This window comes from Hippopotamus amphibius, chromosome 3, assembly GCF_030028045.1.
Source record: "Hippopotamus amphibius kiboko isolate mHipAmp2 chromosome 3, mHipAmp2.hap2, whole genome shotgun sequence".
Classification (NCBI taxonomy): Eukaryota; Metazoa; Chordata; class Mammalia; order Artiodactyla; family Hippopotamidae; genus Hippopotamus; species Hippopotamus amphibius.
In genome coordinates this window covers 112,208,181-112,235,411 of record NC_080188.1, presented here as the reverse complement: position 1 = coordinate 112,235,411, position 27,231 = coordinate 112,208,181, and the positions used below count along the sequence as shown (strand labels likewise).

At 36.8% G+C, this 27,231-nt stretch overlaps 2 protein-coding genes across 2 annotated transcripts; both read right to left on the bottom strand.

The window, feature by feature from the left end:
* Window positions 1-2,844: 2,844 nt before the first annotated feature.
* LOC130849966 (putative olfactory receptor 5AK3) lies at window positions 2,845-3,774 on the bottom strand. The gene has a single exon (XM_057729236.1). The coding sequence runs from the start codon at window positions 3,772-3,774 to the stop codon at window positions 2,845-2,847; it is 930 nt and encodes a 309-aa protein (XP_057585219.1).
* A 12,192-nt stretch (window positions 3,775-15,966) lies between these two features.
* LOC130850155 (olfactory receptor 5AK2-like) lies at window positions 15,967-16,884 on the bottom strand (the record flags this gene model as incomplete). Its single annotated transcript, XM_057729544.1, has 1 exon — window positions 15,967-16,884. A coding segment is annotated over one exon (918 nt), but the record flags the coding sequence as incomplete, so codon positions are not given.
* Between the last annotated feature and the right edge of the window lie 10,347 nt (window positions 16,885-27,231).

Here is a 27,231-nt window from a genome sequence, read left to right as displayed (position 1 = left end):
CTCTTCTGTGGTAACTTTCAGCAATCTATATTCTCTTAGTAAATAACATTCATTCCATCAGTTTCCCTAATACATTTGGATATTGTAGATCTAGGTATTCTTCTCTCATTTAAAAATTTTCTTTGTTTCATAGTATTATTTTTCTTGATAAATTAGCTAAATGATTTATCCATTTTATTGATACTTTTAGCTTCAGAGAATGAGTTCTTTCATTTATTATTTGTCATTTATGGGATTTTTAATATCAATTAAAAATAGTTACTACTCTCTTTTCCTCTCCTTAATATTATTTTCTCATGCCTTGAAATGTATATTTACTTTATTATTATTTCCTATTTATTAACACAAGTATTTATAGAATTATAAAATTTTATTTGAATACTGCTTGTAGTTTATAGATTTTTATGTGGTAGTTTGTAAAATACTATTTTATAAATATTTGTTAATTTTGATTTTATTTCATCTTTAACAAAGGTTTGTTTAAATAAGAGTTTCAGGTCTAAATGGTAGAATTTTAGGTGTTTTACCTTCAAGCTTTACTATCAAATTCTAGATATACTTCATTAGATCAGAGAATTTTTTCTCCACTATTTCTGATGTTTGGAGTTAATTGTACTTCTGATATTCTTCTATGGGCACATAAAAAGGAAACAGGAAAGAAGAAAAAAAGGAAAGAAAGAGAAGGGTGGGAGGGAAGGAGGAAGGAAAGAAAGAAAGACAGAAAGAAAAAGAAGGAATAAAGAAATGTTTTCCTGGTTTCAAGTTATTATGAAGATGAAAATCAGTTCTGCCAATATATCAGACTGTGATGTGTCTAATACAATGTCAATGGTCACAAAAAGCCAATAAGAAACAGTGTTTCTAACTGGACAACCCAAGTTCAAAAGGCAACTGTGAAAAGATGAAAAAATCTCTCTTCTAAGTATCTGCTACTTTTTCACCAATGACATAACTTTTCCTACTTTAACGCTTCCACCACTTTAGCAATGATTACTGAGATAGCCAGTTGCTGATCTTTACATCTTTGACAGTATCCAAATCTAGTGTCTAGTCTGCTTCCCTAATCCATACTTGGATTCAGTCAGCAAATCCTGTATCCCATAAAAATCCCACTCCCACTTCCTCTTACCGAGATGTCTATAGCTTCTGTGGAGTGAGCTGCAGAATTAAAATAAACCTAAATTTTGACTATAGGTGTGTTTGATTGTAGGCTTCAACAATATAGAGTTTCTGTACATATTTACTTTCACTAATTACATCAAAAAGTTCTGCAACTTTAAGAATTCTTTTTCTCAAAAAAAAAAAGAATTTTTTTTCTCAACTTGATGTGTCATGAACTGGAAGAGGTAAATTAACATGTACTATTACAGCATGCTTGTGTTTCTTTCATCCATGTATTTCCTATTTTTTTCACTTTGTGAATATTAAGGCGATATTATTTAATATACAGATTTTTACCTTGAATAATTCTTCACAGTTCAATTCCTTTATACAAGGTATTTACAGACATTACATTTAAGAATGTTTGTATAAGGAGGCATATCAGAGTAGTAAAACTTAGAGTTGTCTCTGTCTGCAGAGATGGTTCAGGGTAGTAAAGATAAACACCTCTCCTTCCCTGCCAGGAGAGGATTTCCTAACATTCCAAGCAAAAGAAAAGCTTCTCTCTGCAGAGGATAATATGGGCAGATCACCAACAACATTAGTAAGATGAGAGTTTCCTAATTTTGAGATGTCTTTCCCAGAGTGCAGAAACGTTCACTCTGCTACAGTGCTGGAACCATCTGGATTCTTTTGTTTGTATTGTGATTAGGTGTATATTACAATGTTTCTGTGCTCATAATTCAGCCTATGATTCGGAATTTGGAAATGTTGGAAAAGGCAGTGGACTCTCATCCTGTCAATCATTCTCACTCACAACATCCTATGGTTTAACTGATTTATGAGATCGAGAGAAGAACTATAAAACACATGATCTCAGCCTTTTTGATAACATGTCTGTCAATAGAATGCATATGTGATTGATTCTGTTTTTTTCCCAAGTGGATAGAACATTCATGTCACAGCCTAGGTATGACCTCTGTTTAACCTGGATTCCCATATCTCCGCATTCTTGGAGATGGATGCAAACAAGGCACAATACTGGATAAATGATTCTGATCTGTAGCACCAAAACATGCAAGACAGTATAGCTGGAGATTCGAGTTATATTTAAAATACAGTTTTACCAAAATAAGTTGATATGATCTATATTTGCCTGATTCCTGTGTCAGTTTCCTGGTTGGTTAGGGACCAGGTATAGAATGGAGGGATATTGCTCCATAATACCTGTATATACATGTGGCTTCACTCAAGTGTTTTTATCCCTTTTTCTTTTCTGCACATTTTTTCCGAAAAATGGCTGTTTCAATTATTCTTTACAAATTTGAAATAGCTTAGCTATAGAGTCAAAGGAGTAATAGTACCTCTCAAGTGAAACCAGAAAAGATTTTTGTCCTGGTGAATCTTTTTATATTATACTTGTTGTGGGTATGTTAAATTTTTTTTTTATACATTTGTCTTGATTTTTCTTTTCTTTTTTAAGAGCAGGTATGTGAAAAAAGCACTCTCAAGATGTACAAAAGCAGTATCAAAAATCTTTCCAGATGTTTTCTTTTTAAGAAACATATGAATTAGAAACATTTAATCACTTGAGATGTTTTCATTACACTTTGTATCTCTTGATATAATTAAGGAATGCCTTTGGAACTCATGAATATTTGCCACAACTTCTGCTGTTGATAAATAAGAGAGAACTGTTGGTTTGCTTGTTGAACCATGTTGTGTTTGTAATTGGTGTTCAATCTAGAAACACTTCTTTCCAACCCCTTTTAGAGCTTTTCTCACATCTTGGTTTCTCAGGCTGTAGATGAGGGGGTTTAACATGGGGATCATAATACCATAAAACACAGAAGCCATTTTTTCTTGCTCTTGAGACTCTATGGTACTATGGTGCAGATACATGTAAGAGAGAGTCCCATAGAAAATGGTGACAGCTGTCAGGTGGGAGGCACACGTGGAGAAGGCTTTTTTCCTCCCTGCAGCAGAAGAGATCTTCAGGATGGCAGCCAGGATAAATATGTAGGAAACAATGATGACTGACACAGTGAATGTCAAGTTAAACCCCACAAAGGCTGCTAGTAGCATGATGTTGAAGTAAATACTGGAGCATGAGAGGGCCAGAATTGGGGGTTCATCACAGAAAAAGTGGTTAATTTTATTGGATTTGCAAAAGTTCAGTGAGAAAGTAAAACTTGTGTTTACAGAAGCATTTAGGAAACCCATGAAGTATGAACCAACTAAGAGTTGAATGCAGACTCTCTGGGACATGACTGTTGGATAGTGGAGTGGGTTACAGATGGCCAGATAACGGTCCACGGCCATAGCAGCCAGGATGTAGCAGTCACTTGTTACAAAAGTACCATAGACTAGTAACTGCACCACACATCCTATGAGTGAGATGGATTTTTTTGTGCTCTTCAAATTCTGCAACATCTTGGGAGTGATAGCAGAGGCATAACAGAGGTCAACGAAAGCCAAGTTTTGGAGGAAAAAGTACATGGGGGTGTGAAGGGAAGACTCAGTCTTGATGAGTAGGATCATGCCAATGTTACCCACTAGGGTGAGCACATAGATCACTAGAAATACCATGAAGAGGACATGCCAAGTCTTGTGTTGACCAGCGAATCCCAGGAGAATGAATTCAGTCACTTCTGTGCCATTGGTTTGTTCCATGGCTGGCAAAGATTAAGTATCAGCTGAAAAGTTTCAGAGAAAGAAGAGCAGAGAAAGATAAGACTATTGTGATCTTTTACATAATTCCGGAATTGGAACTGATATAATATTTAAGTTCATAGTGGGGTCAGAGAATAATTTTCATGACATAATGGACTTAGATTTTCAAAGGCTGAACCTTGACATTTGACTTAGTCATTTTCATCTATTGTTTGGGGATGTTGTCATGGACCAAACAGCATCTATGTTCTTAGGGTGCAAAGTGATGGGTATTTCATAACTACATCAATTCAGGGACAAATGAGACATACATAAAGAAATACTTTTATTTAATTATACTTTCTTTTATGTTCTTTGTATTTTAATTAGAAAATCCAATTTGCTAAAATACTAATCATTGCATTTGAAATCTTCACATATCCATAGAGTTCTGCATGATCTTATTTACATTTATCACTATATTTTCATTTTTTCATTTTCCCTTCCTTAGTAGCTCTTCTCTGCCGTGATGGTATCATGAAATTGTAGAGTCCCTTATGGAAGTGTTTATTGAAGTATTTATGGTAAAGGATAATTTTCTTTGTAAAATTTCCAATCTGGTGTGGCCCCATATTTTTGAATAAAACAATAAAAAGTTCTCAGCATTGCCAAATTTTGTGACAGTTTAAATGCTCAGTCTCACTTTCTGTAGTTAGCTCATCATAGAGTGGAAACAGAGAGTCCAAGGACTGGTTTTTGGCCAGGGACCACACATTGAGTAGCACTGGTCTATGGTGTCCACCCATCATAATTTACCTGCGTACTTTACTAGTGATGGATAGCAGATTGCTTACAACTTGTCTCTACTGCAAGTAACTCAGAGTGAAATTTTTTGTACAGTGTATTCCTAGGGACAAATGTTTTGAGTCTGAAGGTATGCACATATTTAACCTGACCAAGGTTTTCCAGATCAGTTTCCATAATGGATGTGCCAGTGTACACTCCTCCTATCTGTGCATGGGGTTCCCATGTCCTCATTTGCTAGTGAACATTGGCATTTTCCTAATATTGTTTTTGCCAGGAAAATAGGTGCAAAGTCTTATCTAACTTTTATTCATTTTTCCCCTTTAATTGCAAGTAAATTTGATCATTGGCTAATGTTCTTAGAATCTGAAGGTTCTATTGTTTTGCAAATTGCCTATTTACAGTGTTTGAAAATATTTCCATTGAGTTGATTTTAGATATTCTTTGTTTATCCAAGACTTGAATTTCTTGTCAGTTTTTGACTGAAAAGTTTTTCTCACACTCTATCATTATTAATTTTGCCTCTGTTATACTTTATAGAACAGAAATCCTTAAATTTATAATAGCAGTTCTTCATTTATCTGCTTTATTGTTTGTTCTTTTGAAAAATAAATTTAATTTCATAGTTCATTTCCCCAGGATGGTAAAAAGCAATAATAAAATTTTTTGTTTTTTCATTTTAGGTTGCTGGCACATGGTATTTGTGGCACCATGGCATTTTATATCATATATATAATTTGATAAATGTTATTCGTGTTTTCTCAATACTTATTTTTTAAAGTAAGGGAGGATAATGGGATAGAGAGTGAGAGTAGTCATTGTGTGTGTCTCTGTTTTTGTAAATGCAAAATATTCAAATATTTTGAAACCATTAAGTGATCTGACTTTTTACACACAGACACTAGACCCAATTATGTTACAGGAAACTTCTACCAAACATTTTCGGAACAAATAATTATAATATTTACTGAGGTAAATTTGTTTGAAATGCACATAAATGTCAAACAATCAGTACCCAGTATATTCAAGTATTTTCTATAAACTGCCACATGGAAAAAACTCACAAAAGACGTAACCAGGATAATTATAAAAGGAAGACTTAAATGGTCTATAGAAATATGGATATATACACAACTTACCAGTAATCAGACAATTGTACATTAATACTGCATTGAAATATAATTTTACTCTCCTCAGTCTAAAATGCAAAGTTTCGGTGAGAATGTGGACTCCCATATTTCTGGTCAGAAGGTAAATTAGAACAGTCATGTTGGAGACAAGTTTGAAAATAATAAAATTCAATACATGCCACCCTTTAGTCCAGAATTTCCACTGTAAGTACATATTCTAGATAAATTTATGACCACATGAACAAGGATACAGTGACACACATACACATGTAAGTATGTGTATGAATATGTGCACATGTAAATATACACACAGAAGACTGTTCATAGCAGCTTTCCTGAACATAGAGAAAATAAGAACTATTAATAAATCAGTGAGAATTCAGTAAACTGGTGCTACAACATCTATATTGATAATTCCCTGAAATGGAAACCTGAGTAATAAGAAGCAAGTTGCAGAAGTTACATGGTGGCTACATGAATGCTGGTTACATTATTTTAAATATATTTTTATGCACCCTAAATATTCTTCAGTGACAGAAGTTCCTCACAAAAAACCCCACATCCCCACATCCTCAGTAGAGGGCTCCTTACTCTGGTGTCAGTAACACCAGGCAGAGCTGTAGCTCCACAGATGTGATGGTCAGTTTGGGATAAGAAGGTGCCTCTAGTGGTGCGGAGTGTAGCAAAGCACCGTAGTGAAGGAGCAAGAAACAATTCTCTCCTTTCAACATTTAGTGAGGGCTAAAGGCTCCTATGTATGTGAGATTGGTCTCCTAGGTAAATTTACTGTAAAATAGATTCAACACAACCTTTTAGAAGAAGCTTCCATCCAGAGGATGACAGCACTTGTCACAAGAAGTTAGCATAGGTCATGAGTCTACTTAAACTAGAATCTTGATGAGATAATGACACTTGCTGTGTTACCTTAATCATTTTGAATTCAGATAAAATGTATGACATGACATTTTTCAAGAGCTAGGTACAAAGAACCAGTACAAGGAACACCACACACACACACACACACACACACACACACACACACAAGAACTTGAGTATTTTGAACACACTTAAAGTATACTGAAACCTGGTGCTTCTGAAGCTTCATTTGTATCAAGCATTGTACAGGAGCAAGTACCTGGTTTTGAAATCTGGTCCCACCACTTCATAGAGTTAAATGATATAACTCCCCCAGCCTCAGTTCTACCTTATATAAAACAGGGGTCACAGAATTACATAGAAGGTAATAATGCTCAATGTGACACTGTGTACAATAGCAAAAGTTTGGAAGTAGAGTTAAATAAATCAGAATAGATTCATATTATGAATCAATCCATAGTCTTGATAAATACATACTCTTATGGAAAGGTGATCTTATCATATTGTCAAATGAAAAAAGCACGTTGCAGAATAACATGTAGAGCTGGACTCTCTTAATATAAAACTTGTTTTTTTTCTTACTCCCCCTCTCTCTTTTTCTTTTTATTTGTTTATCTGTGAAAAAGCTCTGAAAAGACTCTTACCAAACTTTTAATGGTTATCTTTGGGCATCTGAGTAGTGATAAGAAAACTTTAAACTCAAATTTCATCACCCTTTCATTTTAAAATAGCTTTAATTGTTTTAAGAAGGAAGGGGAAGGGAAAGAAGTAAAGTCTTTGTAATGATGTGACTTAAAGTGAGGTCATTTATATAAACTGCCCAGCACAGGGCCAGGCACTGAATGGGCCCTCAAAACTCATCACAGTACATGCAAGTAACACACTAAAGCCATATACTACTCACTACTCATTCATTCATTTAATCTTTCAATCAATTGTTTATTCATACAATTCACAGACAACACACAGCCAATTTCAGTTCCCTCACTCCATTACCACTGTGTTATCAGGCAAGAAGTGATTAGTCCTGGCCTTGGGGTGAAACTTACTAGAACTTTGGCTGTGATCCCTTTGCTCTACCAGATCCACACACAGTGGGATGACACATGGCTGATTTTGAAAAGTGGGCTGTGCTATTTTTTTTTACTTACATGAGGGGTGCATCCAGATTCTCTTTCTGCAACAGGTATGGGCAACTTGACCACCAAGGTCTCTGTGCTTCCTTCTAACTGGGGAGTTTAAGCTGGAGCCTAAGGGATTGATACTTGCTCCCTTGAGAACCTGAGCTTCCAGGGGCTGTAATGGCATCCGAAGAAACAATGTTCAGTAGTTATTTTCAGCTGAAGAACATTTAAGCTTCCTCTAGAGAAGATTCATTTAATCTTGTTACTGTCCTTAGGGACTTTATTCCTGTGTGGTGTTGTTATAGGACTCCTTAAAATTTTTTTCTTATGAATCAGGTTGAGCAATTTTTACTATGTTTAAGAATTGGTGTTCAGTTCTAGAAAATCGACCTTGTCACCATAATCAGCAAAAAATATGACTATGTGGAAAAAAGAAATCCAAAGCTAATCTCAATTTAACTCCATATGTCCGTAATCAGACAAATATAGAGTTATTACACTTTGAATAATTTTTTTAGATTATCACTGTGAAGAATTTTTTTTAATTTGAAGAAAAAATTGACTCTTGATTCCTTCTTTCTTTTTTTCTAATAATGTTTATATTTTAAAAATCAATCCTGGATAAAGACACCCTTTCTTCCAGTTACAATTTGCATCATCAGAGTATTTCAGATACCAATCTGTGGAATAAGAGATTTTGATTAGTGTTTGGCTATGATGCTGTTAGGTCTACACCTTTAATCTATGGAGAAAGCCAGATTCAATAAGTCCGTAGCTTCTTTGCCTGAAGGCAAGTTATTGCCACAGGGTGGCGAACTGACATTTAATATTCCTTATTCAATGACCAGTGTCTCCGGGGTGTCTCCCACTGTGAGTAGATGAAAATCCAACTTAATTTTGGCTGTTACTTTTGCAAAAACAGAGACTTAAATTTCCTTCCTAGCATTAGTTTGAAAGTCAAGACTCACATTTTGTGATTTGCTTTGTCTTTTCCATATGCTGGTTGCCTCACAGTTTAACATGTCTATTATAGTGCCAGACATCACATTCCCTTTCAAAGCAGGAAAAAGGATCCTGGAGGGTACTGTGATAACCACATACACATTATTTTTTTTTTAAACCCCTTTAATGGAATATAATTGCTTCACATTGTTGTGCCAGCTTTTGAGGTACACCAAAGTGAATCAGCTGTATTTATACATATATCCCTGTATCCCCTCCCTCCCGTGACTCCTTCCCACTTCCCTATCCCAGCCCTCTAAGTCATCACCCATCATCGAGTTTATCTCCCTGTGTTATGCAACAGCTTCCCACTAGCTATGTATTTTACATTTGGTAGTGTATATATGTCAATGCTACTCTCTCACTTTATCCCAGCTTCCCCTCTGCCCTCTTGATCAGGAAAACAAAAGCTTTCCCCCAATCTAGCAGACATCTACCTATATCTCATTGGCTAGAACTGTGCTTCCTGGAATAGCAGAAACCTCTGTGTCCTGCACCACATCTCAGCTACTTGATCTCAGTGCAACTGTGGTGGACAGCTCTATCTGTGCTACTAGAGGCAGGCTTCCTACAGTATTTCTCTGCTTCTCTGTCTCAGGAATATATCAGAATCCATGGAAGATATTGGGTGACCATACAGCAACACGGGAGTGGAAGTGAATAACTGTCTTAAGCTCTTGTTCTTCACAAGGACAGCTGTGCAGAACATTCCACATAGTTTACCAACGTCCCCTGTGGGATTGAGTTCCACTTTCCTGGCTGTCATTCATCCATTCCTTGCTTTTGACCTTCTGTCTCATTCTTCCTTCTCCCTCCCTGTGCTGCTTGGGATAATTCTCTTCCAAAAGTTTAGTGAACTGCACAGTATGACCGGATAGTTCCCATAGAACTGACATCAGATACTAGTCAAAAACTGAAGGGTTCTCAAAGCCACTCTCATTTGTACTTCTCATTAGGGGTCTCCACAATCATCCTTAGGTTTGATAATTCACTAAAATCACTCTGTGTCATGGCTTGAAAGTTTGTGTCTCTCTATAATTTATCTGTTGAAATCCTAACCTGCAGTGTGATGGTATTAGGAGGTGGGCTTTGGGGAAGTAATGAAGTCATGAGGGTGCAGACCTAATGCATGGGACTATTGCCCTTAAAAGAGACCCCAGAGAGTTCTCCAGCTCTTTATACACCCGGTGATGACACAGTGACAGGTCGGCAGTCTGCAGTCCAGAAAAATACTCTCACCAGACCCAAATCTTGCTGGCACCCTGATCTCAGACTTCTAACCTCCAGAACCGTGAGAAGTAATTTTCTGTTGCTTAGAGCCACTCAGTCTATGAAAACTGTAATAGAGCCTGAACTGACTAATAGGTCTGGAAAGCACTATACGTACAATTACAGTATTACTATAGCAAAAGGATGCAAATTATAACTAGTCAAAGGAAGATGCAGAGAGGACAAGGTCTGTGAGGATTCCAGACTTGAAGTTTCCATCATCCTTAGGGATGCATAACCCACCCTGGGTGTCAATATATGGAGATATGCATGGAGTATGGCCAATCTAGAATCTCAGCTGTGCCTTGGGTGTGCACAGCTTCTTTCTGGGCTCTATGCCATTTTTCATGTGGCTGATCTTTAGTTCTCACTCCCTCCTGGATGCTCAGTGTTATACCTTTAGTCCCCAGTTCCTCTGGAGGTTGGAACTGATTGGGCCTATCCCCAAGCCCCCATCATACATCACCTTGTTAGACTGTCTAGTGGCCAAAGCCTCCAAGCAAAGAAAGACACTCCTATAAGGTAGGTATTTCAGGGGCTTAGAGATCAGTTCCCAGTAGGTGAAGGCAAAGGCCAGACTTTCTTTAGGGGAGGTTAATTCTTCACTGCACCCCCTCTCCACCCCACCACATACTTTACCTTTACCCAAGGACATATCTCACTAACCCAAACTAAGACAGATAGCACTCCAGATACAGTGGAAGATGAGAAGTAAAATACATATTTATCTGGCTACATCACCTTCTGTATAGTACTGGGTTCTTTTTAGGAAGGAATAAGAGGAGAATGGACAGTGGATTAAAAATCAACTATATGTTGCCACAGCTAGTAAACACACATAAGGGATAGTGAGTAGATTTTTGTCTTAAGTTTCTGTAGGTGTTGTCTTCTCCAGGTCACTCTTGTTCAAAACTTCTGTGTGATAACGTATATTCTTCCATCTTGGTCTAGACTGATATTTTCTATTAAGTTAGTCATCTTTGCTAATCCTTGACTTTGAATTTTGGTTGAAGAATTGAGCCTCTATCATAAAGTCTTAGAGACAGCTGCTGGAACCCCAAGGCCCTTATAATATGGGAAGCTACAAGGACAGTCAGCTGTACTGCGTGTAGCTAGCATTCTTTCTCATTGCACTGACTGCAGTTAGGATTTTTGGTGCAATCTCTGTTCATTCGTTCAGTAATAATTTCATGAGCACCTAATATATTCTTGAATTATTAGATACTGTGGTTTTGATCATGAGCAAACTACACATTTTCATTGTGTTTACAGAGATGAAGTGTGTTTCTCACACATGCACCTATGGCACTATGAATCATATCCTGCCCAGGGTGTCAGCTAAAAAAACATTTTTAAAATTTATTGAAGTATAGTTGATTTACAATGTTGTGTTAATTTCTGGTGTACAACAAAGTGATTCAGTTATACATATACACTTTCTTTTCATATTCTTTTCCATTATGATTTATCATGGAATACTGAATATAGTTCCTGTGCTATACAGTAGGACCTTGTGGTTTATCCATCCTACATATAATAGTTTCCATCTGCTGATCCCAAACTGCCAATCTACCCCTCCCCCCACCACATCTCCCTCTTGGCAACCACAAGTCTGTTCTCTATGTTTGTGAATTTGTTTCTGTTTCATGGTTAAGTTCATTTGAGTTGTGTTTTAGATTCCACATATAAATGATATCATATGGTATGAAAAATGTTTACTCCAGGCAGAAACATGGTGGGTAGGTTAAAAAAACGGTCACCAATTCTTTCTTTCAGTGCAGCCTCAGCATTTCAAGATGATGTTGCAGAGTCATCCATTGAGTTGGAGTCAATTACCCCAAATCTTTCAATCTGGGTTTGTCATGTGACTTGTTATGGCCAATGTGACAACATCAAATGCAGTTGAACACTCACCACTTACATATGTCTCGCATTCAGTGTTAGTAATTTATGCCCAAGCAAGAAGGCCTTATTCTTTATTGATTATAGAGCTTATTTTGCCTCCTCATTTCATAGGCAATAGGTAAAGAGGTTTAACATGGAATCATAATGCCACAAGACAAGGATGCTTTTCCCTGCTCTTGAGAGTTGGTAGATCTAGGAGGTTAGTATATGTAAGAGAGGGCTCCAAAGAAAATGAGGAGAGGTCTCAGGAGTAAGACAACTGTGGGGAGGACTTTTTCTCCTCTGTAGCAGAGGGCAAGCTCAGGATGGTGGAAGATATGTGTGCATGAGAAAATAATGATCAACACAGTCAAACGAAGTTAATATAGAATAGGTTAATATTTCATTAAGTGTATTTTAATCAAATTATCGAGATGATTAGAGATTTTCATGCAGTTGTAAGAAATAATACAGTGAGATCCTGTACAGTTTGTTCAGATTCCTCCTGTGATATGCAGAAAACAGTTCACAAAGATCTTCATATCCTAATTTCTGCAATCTGTGAATCTGTTAGGCTACATGGCAAAGAGGAAATAAGATGCAGATGGAATTAAGGTTGCTACTCAGCTGACCTAGAGATGGAGAGACTACTCTGGATTTTCCAAGAGTCCTGAACGTTGGAAAAGGGAGGCAGAAGACTGAGAGTTGGAGAGAGATTTGAAGATGCTGTAATGCTGGTATTGAAGATGGAGAAAACAGGCTATAAGTCAAGGAATACAGGTAGCTTCTAGAAGCTGAGATAATCAAGGACATAGATATTTTTTAAGCTTTTTACTGGAATATAATTGCTTTACACTCTTGTACCAGATTTTGAGGTACACCAAAGGGAATAAGCTGTATTTATAAATATATCCTCATATCCCCTCCCTCCCGCAAATACCTCCCATCCTCCCTGTCCTGGCCCTCTAAGGCAACACCCATCATCGAATTGATCTCCCTTTGTTATACAGCAACTTCCCATTAGCTATCTATTTTACAGTTGGTAGTGTATGTATGTCTATACTACTCTCTCACTTGGTCCCAGCTTCCCCTTCGCCCCCCACTCCCCCAACCCCATGTCCTCCAGTCCATTCTCTGCATCTGCATCTTTATTCTTGCCCTGTTACTTGTTCATCAGTACCATTTTTTTTTTAGATTACATATATATGAGTTAGCATATAGTATTTGTTTTTCTCTTTCTGGCTTGCTTCACTCTGTATGACAGACTCTAGTTCTATCCACCTGATTACATATAGCTCCATTTCATTCCTTTCTATGGCTGAGTAATATTCCATTGTATATATGTGCCACATCTTCTTTATCTGTTCATCTGTTGATGGGCATTTAGGTTGCTTCCATGAAGGACATAGATTTTTCTAGAAACTCCCAAAATGAGCCCTGCTGACAGCTTTATTTAGAGACCCAGTTTTACGTGCTAACTTTCAAAACTGTAAGATAATACATTTGTGTTGTTTTAAGTCACTAAATTTGTGTTAGCTTGTTAGAGCAGAAACCAGAAAACTGAATAACCCCCTAACAGAGTATTTTGTGAAACTACAGTATAATATCACAAACAGAATATTGACACTGATGCAGTCCACTGATTTTACTCAGATTTTTTCAGTTTGTCTCTGGAGACAAAGTTGGTATCATGTTCTGTAACATTTTATCACCTGTGTAGCTTCCTTTGTTCACGACCACAGTCAAGATACTGAAGAGTTTTCAAACCACAAAGTTTCTTGAATTATTCTTTTTTAACCACCACCTCCTCCTCCCCTACCCCAACCTAATTCTGTCTGTAACCCTGGTAACATTAACCTGCTTGTCCTCCATTTCTAAGATTTTGTCATTTCTAATATAATGAGCATCATACAGTATATAACTTTTGGGTTTGGCTTTTCTCACTGAGCATAATTCCTGGGACATTCATCCAAGTTGTGGAATAAAATAGCTCATTGATTTTATTCTTGAGTGACCTCACTCTTTAGGAGGGTATCCTCTTGATGTTTCGGCTTTGGGCTTCTGCTTCATGGATATTTGTTTAGTCTTCATCCTTTCTTGGCTTCTTGATACACTTGCATTGGTTCTCTCAGGCTCTGGGACTGCTATTCTAGGCAGGGAATCAGTCCTACATCTCTATCCCTCCTTTTCTTTGTGAAACAGGGTTTTTTTTTTTCTTTTGAATCATGTAGTTACTTCCTGAATCTCTTGCTAGGGACAACATCTGATTCCATTACAGGTGTCCATTGATTTTACACTAGGCCATCAGTAAATGCTTGAAATTGCAAATAAATACACAAAATGATGCACAAAATACTGATTCAGTATGACTGGGATCTACATTTCCTGCTCGTCTCAGTCTAGTCTGGGGCCAAGCAGCCTAAAGTATACCTGATGATTTCTGAAACATATGTGATCATGCAACATCAGACCATTACTCTTCTTTACAATGTTTGCAAAGAAGTTTCTCTCTTGGACAAGTACTAATAACTGCTAATCATTCCCTGGTCGGAACCCAGATCAACTCTTTCCTCCTATTTGGGATTTCCAAATATTTCTTTTTTTTTTTTTTTTTTTTTTTTTGGCACACGGGCTTAGTTGCTCCGTGGCATGTGGGATCTTCCTGGAGCTGGGATCGAACCTGTGACCTCTGCATTGTCAGGCAGATTCTTAACCACTGCGCCACCTAGGAAGCCCCCAAATATTTCTTTTAGAGATTTATTTTCACCTCAGTACTGAATGCAGTGTACTATGTGATTTTCTGTTTTGTGCTTAGAAAAATTGAAGTATACCATACGATATTTTAACTATAAGTCATGATACTGTACATTAGTCTTCAGTTTTCCCCTCCAGGGTCTCAGGACATCCCTTGCCTACTTTCCATGATTCTCAAGTACAGTCCCTGGTCCTGGTTTTTGAAGATATTTCGATCTGTCCAAGAGAAAACTCTTCCTTTATAGACACAGTCTTTACTGGGGAGATTCTGGTCATGCTACATTGACTTCATGTTAGTTTTTCTCTCTTCTCTTAGAATTTATGTAGGATATCGTATTTGAAAACTATATCTTCTTTTTTTTTTTATTTGCCCAATGCTCCTTGTGTTGTTATTTAATAGTACATTTTCTGACCTGTTCATTAGATTGGCTAGTATTATTTTAACATGAAAATTACTCTTTTATCTGGCTAGCATGACATCTTTAGATTCATGTGGAGGTTTCCATTACCTACGCTGAATCTATCTATTAAAACTTTTTGTCACTAGTTTATCTTCCTGATTCAAAAGTCTTTTGGCCTCTCTTCTATTTCTCTTTGCATTTCTATAGTTTAAAGTTATCTCTTGGACTAAAATAATTGGTATATCTGTTCTAAGTGAATGACCACTTTTTAGGCTATTAGACCCACCTACATTCCAGATTTTCTACCTCTAATGGAGAATTATGTAGAAAATGTTTCCAAGACTTTCCTTATCTTATGGAAGAAAGAGATGGATTCAGAAGAAAGTGGGTAACTAATGACAAAATGAAGTCATACTATCACATAAGAAATAGTTGTTTTCAAGTGTTAGAGAAGGTAACTAGTAAAAGCATATCAGGTAGGAAGTCTGACAGCCTGAGTCATAAGGTGCTTTTCAAAGCAGTACGTTTATTTTACATTTCAGGTATATGCAATAGTTGGAACAGAACATATGAAGAGCCTCTTTGTAAACAACTTAGGGAACTTTAAATGAAAAGCAAATCATGAACCTCAATTTTAATATTGATTATATACAGAATTGGGATTTTCTAGTCTTTAAGAATATATCTGAATTGTATTGGAAATAACTATATACTGTGTCAAGTCTCTATATACTTAGCATTTTAAATAATCTGAATAAAACCCCTTTTCAAGGGTAGTATGTGATATGTTTCTGAAACTAAACCCAAGGGAAAATTTGTTCTATGAGATATTACCATATATCCTGCATTCAAAGAAATTATCATTACTTTAAGATGTGAATGTGTTGCTTATTTCAGAAATTTTATTAATAAGTAGCATAAAATCTCTACTGGATGTTTTAATGTGAATTTTAACAATTAGGATCCAATCTAGAAGAATTTTTTCCTCATTACTTTTAGAGAGTCTTTCACCTCCTTATTTCTCAAACTGTAGATCAGGGGGTTCAACATGGGAATCACAATGCCATAAAATACAGAGGCCACTTTCATATTCTCCTGGGCATTATTAGAATGAGCCTGTAAGTACATGTAAAAGAGGGTTCCATAGAAAATAGTGACAGCTGTCAGGTGGGAGGCACAGGTGGAGAAGGCTTTTTTCCTCCCTGCAGCAGAAGAGATCTTTAAGATGGCAGCTATGATATTCCCATAGGAAAAAGTGATGACCACCACAGACAACATTAAGTTAAATCCCACAAAGACAAAAAGTAGCATGACTTTGATGTCAACGTTGGAGCTTGAAAGGGCGAGAATTGGAGGAACATCACAGAAAAAGTGATTGATGATATTACCCTTGCAGAAGACCAGTGAAAATGTAAACCCTGTGTGCACAGAAGCATTTATTGAGCCCATGACATATGAAACAACTACCAACTGGATGCAGACTCTTCGGGACATGACGATGGGATAGTGAAGTGGGTTACAGATGGCCACATAATGGTCCACTGCCATAGCAGCCAGGAGGTAGGCATCACTGGTCCCAAATGTTCCATAAACCAATAACTGCATGACACAACCCTTGAATGATATTGATTTGTTTTCTACTATGATGTTCTGTAGCATCTTGGGAGTGAGAACAGAGGTAAAACAGATGTCAACAAAAGCCAAATGTTGTAGGAAAAAGTACATGGGTGTTTGGAGTCTGGAATCTGTCTTGATGAGTAGGACCATTTCAACATTACCCACCATGGATGTCCCATAGATGACTAGAAATACAGTGAAGAGGACATACTGAAACTTATGTTGGGCGCCAAATCCCAGAAGAAAGAATTCAGTCACTTCAGTGTTATTTTTTTTGTGTCATGAGTACTGAAAGTCTAGAAAGGACCAAGAGGGGGATCAAGAAACAAAGGGAAATCTTTGTGACTTCTTGAATAGAAAAGGCTCTTACATTTCACGTCACTTTTTAAAAATTAGAGTTTCATAGCAAGCACGCTCAACAGGGTCTTTCTTTCTGAATATTTCTTTCCATTTTCTTGATAAGAAACCAACACATAAAAGTAATATGTGAGCCATGGATTCAGCTTCAAAACAAAGAACTTTTCACAGAAGAAGTTTCACTTCTAATATCTGTGATTCTAAGATACATAAATTAACATACATTTCCACTATATTAAACAGGTTTGCATAATTTCATAAAGCAATATTCAAACATAAGTATGTACATTTTAGCAACCTATAGCTCTTCTCAACTATTTATCATTTTAGTCTTAGTTCAATGTACTGAAATTAGTAGAGTTTTAATTAGAGAAAGAAATTTTTGAGATTTATTCATGACCATACATGCTTGAAGGCTTCAGAAAGTTTGTACCACTAGCCTCAGCAATAATCTCCCTTTAGGTGATGTTCATCACAAGCCAGATAGTCCTCTCACTTTTTACATATATATCAGGGTAAAGGAATATATATCATCTTATAAATAACTCTAAGCTAAGCTATGTACCTCCATACATGAGCTGGTTAGTAAGAATGTGCCTTTAGTGGTAGGAGTGTAGCAAAGTAATCCTGCTGTTGATGGGCTCCTCTGGTTGTCTAAAATAATTTGAGAAGTAAGCACAGTGGGGTAAGTTATATGGACAAGTAACCATTCTCTTCAATTCACCATTTAATGAGGGCTGAGGTTAAATAAGTTAGTGCAAGTTCCTTCCTCAGGTTAATTTGCTGTAAAATAACTGAAATGCAGTCCTCTCATGGAAGCATCCACAGATTAGATACACATGCTTATTAGAGGAATCTAGAAAAGATCAGGGATCCACTTAATCTAGAATCTTGATAGGGCAATTATAATTACATTTATCATATCAACTTGACTTTAATCATTCTGAACTCAAATGATGTATAGATAAGACATTATGAAAACTCTTTTCAAGAGCTAATGAAACTAGTGTAATTTCCACCACCCACATCTGACACATAATGTGTACATTAGGGGTAGGCTGTCTCAGTATGAAATTCTTTGTTTCATTTATGATGACTGTATTTGCAAATCAAATCATTCCTGTGATGAAAAACGCCAACTGCTTGAGCAATTTGAATGTGCTTAACCTCTGCTGAGTCTCAGGGCTTCTGAGGCTTCATTCATATTCAGCATTGGGAGGTGGGAAGGAAACAGGCAGATCTGGGCTTGAATTCTTTTCCTACCAGTTGATGGAGGCAAAGATGTAACCCCCTTCAGCTTTAGTTCCTTCGTCTGCAACATGGGGTTGCGAGAACCCCTTAGAAGTTCATGATGTCCACTGAAACAGCATTTACAAGAGCAAGCGTTTGGAAATAAGATTAAGTAGATCAGCTCAGGTTCATATTATGGATCAATACCCAGTACAGAAAGTATGAGATAAATATGCACTCTTACAAAATTGCCTTTATTATATGATCAAATGAGAAAAGTAAGGTGTAGATAATAGGTAGTGTGTGTACCCTTTTAAAAATCAAACTTTCTCTCACCCCCATTCTCTCTTGCTTTCATTCCCTTTATTTCTTCACGAATAAAGGTCAGGAAGAATACAAAGCAAACTCTTAAATATTAACTCTTATTTAAGTGCCTTCACCCTTAAGGTATTCACAGGTGTGGGACTGAGTGAGAGAAAAGTTCACATTTTCAACTTATAAACTTCTGCACTTTTATTTTAATGGTGGGAATTCATAACTTTTTTTTTGGTTAATGATGACCATTTATATTTTATGAATTCACTAATTTGCTTAAGTCTGGAATTTTATATGTTTTCTGTCTTTTTTGTTTCTGGTTTTATTTGTTTGTTTACATTTCTGTGGGTCACTTGAACTTTTTTGACAATTCCATTTTTACTTATTTATGGTGTTTTTATCACATGTCTTCATATAGCTTTTTTAGTGGCTACTCTAGAGATACCATTGTATGTACACATAGCTGGTGTTACATTTTACCAGTTTGAGTGAAATGTGGAATACACTGAGAACGACATTAGTCAGGATTAAAGTTTTTGCTGTCAAACATAATTTAGAAACCTCAAGAAAAAGAAAGTCAGTTGTATTTATTTATATTTTTGCTCTTTCCTTGCTCCCTCTTCTTTCTTGATGTTCCAAGTTTCACTATTTAAATACCAAATAAAAGAAAGAACTTGATGGGGTGAATAGGAAAAAAATGACACAATTGTATGCTGTGTACCAGAAGCCTACTTCAAATGCAATTATATATATATATATATATATATATATATATATATATATGTTATAAAGAAAGGAAAAAATATACATTTGTGCAAACATCAATCAAAAAATGAAAGATTGGCTATATGAGTGTCAGATAAAGTAGACTTTGCAGCATAGAAAATCACTAAGGACAGTGAGAGACAAAGTGTAATGAGAAAAAGGTTAACATGCCAAGTAGAAATAGCAATCCTAAGGGTGTGGGCACCAAACAAGAGAGCTGCAATATATATGATGTAAACACTGATAGGACTGAAGGGAGAAACAGACAAATACATAATTATAATTGGATACTCCAACACTCTTCTCTCAATACTTGATAGAACAAGTAGAAAGAAAACAAGGTTACAGAAAAACTCAACAACACCATTAACTACCTGGATATAATAGACATTTATGGAACACTCCACCCAAAAGAGAAGAATATACATTTTTTTCCAGCACCAGTAGGATACATAAGTAGACCATATCCTAAGTCATAAAAAGTCCTTTATAAATTTAAAACAATTGAAATAATAGTGTATCTTTTCTGAACATGGTGGTATCAAATAGAGTAGCTCTATGTACTATCTTTGCAACTTCCTGTGAATGTATATTTATTTCAAAATAAGACTACAGTAATAAAGAAGAAAAAATGTAAAACCGGCTTTGCAAAAATGGGAGCTTCAAGAGAGCAAATTTATGTCAACTTTTCACCACAAGGCCAGGCATTGAATTAGTGCTCATCAAATGGCCATAATAACACATGCAAATAATATATTAAAGGCATAAAAGATTGATTGATTGATTGATTGATCAATCAACTAATGCATTTGATTATTTGTTCGTTTATGTCCTTTCCCAGGCAATACTCAGTGCAACTGAGTTCCCTGACTCCACTTTCATTTCAGCACCATTGAGGAAGGGATTCCTCTCGGTCTTGGGGCAAATCATGGTGGAGCTTTGCCTCTGACCCTTTCACTCTGCCACTCTCTGCACACACTGCAGGGATACATGGCTGATGTCAGAAAAATGGGATTTACTTTGTTTTACTTACACCAATGCTGCCTCTAGATTCTCTTTCTGCAACTTGTGGAGGCTGATTGCTCATCAAGTCTCTCCATGTGGTTCCCTCTAATCAGGGAGTTTATAGCTGGGGCCTAGGGGATCAATACTGGATCCCTTGAGAACCCGAACTTCCAGGGTCTGTGACAGAACTTGAAAAAACAACATTAACTTAGTTATTCTCTGCTGAATAAAAGTTCAGATTTCCAGAGGGGACAAAATATAATTTCATGTTATTTCCTTTAGGGACTTCTTGGTTTCATTGTTAAGAGTTGCCCTACTATTGGCAAATTACCTTCCTTCCTCCTTTCCTTTCTCCCTCTTTGTTTTTCCCTTCCTGCCTGTCTTCCTTCTTTGCTTCCCTATCCCTCTTTCTTTCCTTCCTTTCTTACTTTCTCCCTTCCTCCTTCCCATCTCCTGGCCTTTCTTTTTGTTTTTGTTTTTTTTTGGATGGGTGGGTAGATGTATAACAAACCATCCACATGGTTAAAATGCAGAAGTAGCAAATTGCGGGGAGTAAAAAACAACTCCCCCTCTATCCCTTGTGTCCTGGGCTCTAGTTTCTCTCTCTGGAGAACATCGCTGGTACAACTTCTGTATTCTCCCAGATTAGCCTTGCATTGCATTTACAAACATACTAATATTATATTCTTTCTTCCTCACTCAGAAATGAGTGTATATCAGTCACATTTTTCTGCAGCTTGCATTTTCTTTATCCATTCACCATCCATAGGCACTTGGGCTGTTTCCATGCCTCCGGTGTTGTAAATAATGCTGTAACAAATATGGGGGTGCATACATCTTTCTGAGTCACTGTTTTCATTTTTGTAGGAAAAATAGCCATAAGTGGAATTGCTGGATCGCATAGTAGGTTTTCACTTACATCTTGGCTAAATGTATGTCTTTAGAGAAATGCCTATTCAAGTCCTTTGCCCATTTTAAATTTTAGGTTGTTATTTTGCTACCTAGTATAGGAGTTTCTTATAGACTTTGGATATTAACTCTTTATGAGATATATAGTTTGTAAATGTTTTCTAGCATATCTCTTCATTCAGTGTGTTGTTTTCTTGTTGTGAAGAAGACTTTGAGTTTGAAGTAGTCTCACTTGTCTATTTTCCCTTTTGTTACTTGTGCTTTTGGTGCCATAGTTAGGAAATCATTGCCAAGAGCAATGTCAAGAAGCTTTACCCTGTGTATAATCTAGAAGTTTTGTAGTTTCAGGTCTTCATGCTTAAATCTTTAATGCACTTGACTTTATTTTTATGTATGGTGTAAGCCAAGGGCCCAGTTGCTTTCTTTTGTCTGTTGATATGCAGTTTTCCCAGTACCATCTGTTGAGGTAGATTATCCTTTCTTGATTGTATATTTTTGGCACCTTTGTTGAAGATCAACTGAGTGCATATGTGTGGGTTAAATTCTGGGATCTCTATTCTTTTTCCTTTGTGTATATGTCTGTCTTAAATGAGTACTATATTGTTTTAATTACTCTAGCTTTGTAATATATTTTGAAATTAGAAAGTGTGATCTGCCAGCTTTGTTCTTTTTCAAGATCACTTTAGCTATTTGGGGTCTTTTGTGGTTTCCTATGAGTTTAAAATATTTTTTTTATTTCTGTAAAAAATGTCATTCTGGTTTTGCCGAGTCTGGCCTCAAATCTGTCAATTGCTTTGGGAAGCAACAATATTTAACAGTATTTAGTCTTCCAATCCATGAACATGGATGTCTTTCCATTTATTTCTGTTTTCCATTTATTTGTGTCTTTAATTTTTCTCATTAATTATTATAGTGTAGCCTCCTTTTATGTTGTTATTGTTACATACTATATCTTTACATATTATGTGCCCATTGACATATAATTATTATTATTTTTTATGCATTTGACTTTAAAATCATATAGGAAAACCGGAGGAGTTACAAACTAGAAATTATATTTATCAGTATAAATATAATTTATATTTTTATAGTTATCCACTTTATTACCTTTACTGGGCCCTTTATTTCTTCATATGGCTTCTAGTTCTTCCATTTCAGCCTGAATGGCTCTCTTTAGCTTTTCCTGTAGGGCATACTACTTGTCATAATGTCCTTCAGCTTTTGTTTATCCGGAAATACCTTCATTTCTCCTTCATTTGTGAAAAACTCTATATAGACCTTTTGGTTAATAGTTTTTTTTTTTTTCCTGTCAACACTTAAAGTATGTCACTCTTATGGCCTCCATGTTTTTGAAGAGAAACTGGCCATTAATCTGATTGAGAATCCATCTTATGTGATCTATTGGTTCTTTCTTGCTGTTTTGAAGATTCTGTCCTTTAATTTTGACAGAATATATACCATCTAGGTGAATATCTCTTTTATTCTACTTTGAGTCCATTGAGCTTCTTGGCTGTGTAGATGAATGTTTTTCATGTTTGGAACTTTGCAGCCAAAACTTTTAATGTAGTTTTTATGTCTTTTTCTCACCTCTCTTTAGACATCAGTTCTTTAGAAATTATTTTCTTTAGTTCTTTGAACATAGTTAAAATAGCTGATTTAAAATCTTTGTGTAGTAAGTCTAAAATATGAGCTTTCTCAGTGATAGTTTCTATTGATTGGCCTTTTTGTCATGTGTATGTGTCACATTTTCTTCTTTTCTTTCATTCCTCACAATTTTATATTTGAAAAATAAATATTTTTTAATATAAAGTGTGGCCACCCTGGAGGTCAGATTATTCTTCTCTCCAGCATTTGTTATTGTTCTTAATGTTTGTGTTTAGTGACTTGTCTGGATGAATCCTGTAAAGATTATATTCCTTTTCTTTTTTAAAAATTATTTATTTATTCATTTATTTATTGGCTGTGTTGGGTCTTCACTGATACACCTGGACTTTCTCTAGTTGCAGTGAGCAGGGGCTACTCTTCTTTGTGGTGCATGGGCTTCTCATTACAGTGGTTTCTCTTGTTGCAGAACATGGCCTCTGCATGAGCAGGCTTCAGTAGTTGCAGCACATGGGCTCAGTAATCATGGCTCGCAGGCTCTAGAGTCCAGGCTCAGTAGTTGTGGTGCACGGGCTTAGCTGCTTTGTGACAGGTGTGATCTTCCAGGACCAGGGATCAAACCCATGTCCCCTGCATTGACAGGCAGATTCTTAACCACTGCGCCACCAAGGAAGTGCCTATATTCCTTTTCATGTGTGAGCTCTGAAGTGTCTCTGCTTAGTTAATTTAGTGGTCAGCTTGGGACTAGAAAGGGATTTATTTAAATTCCTGGTTAGAGTAAGATGGCGGCAAAGTAGAAGGACATGGAATGCATCCCTCTCCACAGATGCCTTAGGAATACACCAAAGGACACAATAATTCCCACAGAGAACCAGCTGAACACCCGCAAATGAACTTGGACACCAGAAAGGACTGCAAAGATCCCGACATAACCAGGTAGGACAGAGGGAAAAAAAAAAAAGGGAGAAAGGGGAGGAGAAGAAAGGAAAGGGACAGGTCCCACACCCTGGGGTGGGGGCATCTGAAACAAAGAGGAGATTGCTGAAGTCAGGGAAATGTCCCTTATGTGACAGGGAAACCCCTTCTCCAGCAGGGAATTTCCTTGGGTCAGTAGGAAGGCATTTATGACTGTTCAGGGATGGTGAGGCGGCTGAGCTCTGGCAGACGGTGTGGGGGGTGGGGAGTGGGAAACACACGGAGAGTCCACACCATGGCTCAGTGTTCCTGGACTGAGACATCAATTCACAGCTGTACAGGGGGTCTCGGAGCAGAAATGTGGGAACCGGAGAACTGGTTCAGGGTGAGAAGCATTGTTGGCAGGGGGAGGCAGACTGAGAGGACAGGAAGGAGGAAATCGACAGCAAAGAGTGCCTACAACAGAGAACTGCGAGACTGTGGTGGCGGCTGGATACTGCTGACTCACAAGCAGGGGGGAGGAGCTGCAGGCATAGCCTCTCTCTCAGAGCCTGCAGAAAGGACCCCTGTGGGCCAAGCTAAGGCACTCAGGGATAACAAAGGCCCCTGAGTGGGGCTGGCTTAGAGTGCCTGCAGCTTAGAGCCAAAAGCCAGCACAGTGGCCCAACTCTGAGACATTCTGTTTACACCTGAGCTGCTGGCATCCCTCTGCAACAAGCACTGCCACACCCGACTGAACCACCTTGACCCAGACAGGGCGCCACTGCTCACTCACTCCCGGGGAAGGAGCCACTATTGTACCCACCAGCACTTACAGACAAACAATAAAGGAAGCTCTGCTGGTGGCAGAATAATACAAAAAACCCAAGTGGGTAGAAGGACACTTTCAGCTGAGACCCCAAGAAAACAGAAATATTACTATTAATTCTATTGAACTAGTCCATCCTGGGGTCAGTTCTAGTTTTTTTTTTTTTTTTTCTTTTTTTTATTAATTATGATCTTAGTCCTAAGGGACCTACATGTTTTATAACATATTTTTTATTCTATTTTTTATTCTATTTTTATTTTTAGCCTTTTTATATATTTCTATTTCTAGCTAAGTTTTTTGTAGTGCTGACTATATCTCTCCTACCTTCTTTTCATCGCTATCTTTTATACATTTCTATTTCTTTCTCTTTTCATATTTCCAGTCACACTACACTCTTCTGTTCCCTGTCTTCTGTCCTTTTTTAGTTTATTTTATATTAATATACTTAAAAGCAATATTATCGGTCTGCTCTGTCTCCTTGCTTTATTCTCTAGAAGACACATTGTTTTGGTATTTATTATTAGCTTTTTGCCTTTATCTTAGTTCTTAGTATAATTGTCTAATTTCATTCTGAGAATCTTCACTCTGTCTGGTGGTACTCTAGCTCTTTATTATATTTGATCCTAGATTTCAATAGCTCCCTGGATTTGTGTTTTTGTGTGTGTGGTGTTATTTGTTTGTTTTTGCTTTTGTTTCTGTTTTGTTCTGATTTGGTTTTGAATTTCTGTTAATTTTCTCTTTGAATGTTTGATAGCATACTGGGGTTCTTCTGTCAGGTCTTTCTAGTGCCTTATGTTCTATTGGATTCAGTATTTGTGTGTCTTATACATGTATGTGTTTCCTTGACTTAGTGTCTGTTTGACTCAAAACTCTGCCTTTAGTCTGGGGCTTGGACAGTCTTCTTTAAACCCCTCTATTGTGGGGACAAGCAACCTCTGAAGTCTGGACTACCATGAGAAAACAAAAAAACACCATGCAGGCAAAAGAGCAGGAAAAAACCCCACAAGACCAAATAAATGAAGAGGAAATAGGAAACATGCCTGAAAAAGAATTCAGAGTAATGATAGTAAAAATGATACAAAATCTTGATAACAAAATAGAGAAAGCACAAGAAACAGTTCATAAGGACTCAGAAGAACTAAAGAGCAAACAAACAGTAATGGGCAACAAAATAACTGAAATTAAAAATACTCTAGATGGAATCAACAGGAGAATAACTGAGGCAGAAGAACAAATAAGTGAGTTGGAAGACAGAATGGGGGAAATAACTTCCACAGAGCAGGAAAAAGGAAAAAGAATAAAAAGAATGGAATACAGTCTCAGAGACCTTTGTGATAAGATTAAGTGCACCATAAGTGCACCAACATTCAAATCATAGGCATCCCAGAAGAAGAAGAAAAAAGGAAAGGGTCTAAGAAAATATTTGAAGAGGTTATAGTGGAAAACTTCCCCAACATGGGAAAGGAAATAATTAACCAAGTCCAAGAAGCACAGAGAGTCCCATACAGGATAAACACAAGCAGAAATACACCAAGACACATATTAATCAAACTAACAACAATTAAACACAAAGAAAAAATATTAAAAGCAGCAAGAGAAAAGCAACAAATAACATATAAGGGAAAACCCATAAGGATAACAGGTGACCTTTCTGCAGAAACTCTGCAGGCCAGAAGGGAATGGCAGGATATACTGAAAGTCCTGAAAGAAAAAACCTACAGCCAAGAATACTCTACCCAGCAAGAATCTCATTCAGATTTGACAGAGAAATCAAAATTTTTACAGAGAAGCAAAAGTTAAAAGAATTCAGCACCACCAAACCAGCTTTACAACAATTGCTAAAGGAACTTCTCAAGTAGGAAACACAAGAGAAGGAAAACACCTACAAATACAAACCCAAAACAATTAAGAATATGGGAATTGGAACACACATGTCAATAATCACCTTAAATGTAAATGGATTAAATGCTCCAACCAAAGACACAGACTGGCTGAATGGATCCAAAAACAAGACCCTTCTATATGCTGCCTACAAGAAACCCACTTCAGACCAAGGGATACATATAGACTGAAAGGAAAGGGATGGAAAAAGATATTCCATGCAAATGGAAATCAAAAGAAAGCTGGAGTAGCAATACTCATATGAGACAAATTAGACTTTAAAGTAAAGACTATTACAAGAGACAAGGAAGGACACTACATAATAATCAAGGGATCAATCCAAGGAGAACACATAACAATTGTAAATATCTATGCACCCAACATAGGAGCACCTCAATACATAAGGCAAATGCTAACAGCCATAAAAGGGGACATCGACAGTAACACAATAATATTAGGAGACTTTAACACCCCACTTACATCAATGGACAGACCATCAAAACAGAAAATAAATAAAGACACACAAGCTTAAATGACACATTAGACCATCTCAACTTAATTGATATTTATAGGATATTCCATTCAAAAACTACAGAATACATTTTCTTCTCAAATGCACATGGAACATTTTCCAGGATAGATCACATCCTGGGTCACAAATCAAGCCTCAGTAAATTCAAGAAAATTGAAATCATACCAAGCATCTTCTGTGACCACAATGCCATGAGACTAGATATCAATTACAGGAAAAAAAATTGCAGAAAATACAAACACATGGAGGCTAAACAATACACTATTAAGCAACCAAGAAATCATTAAAGAAATCAAAG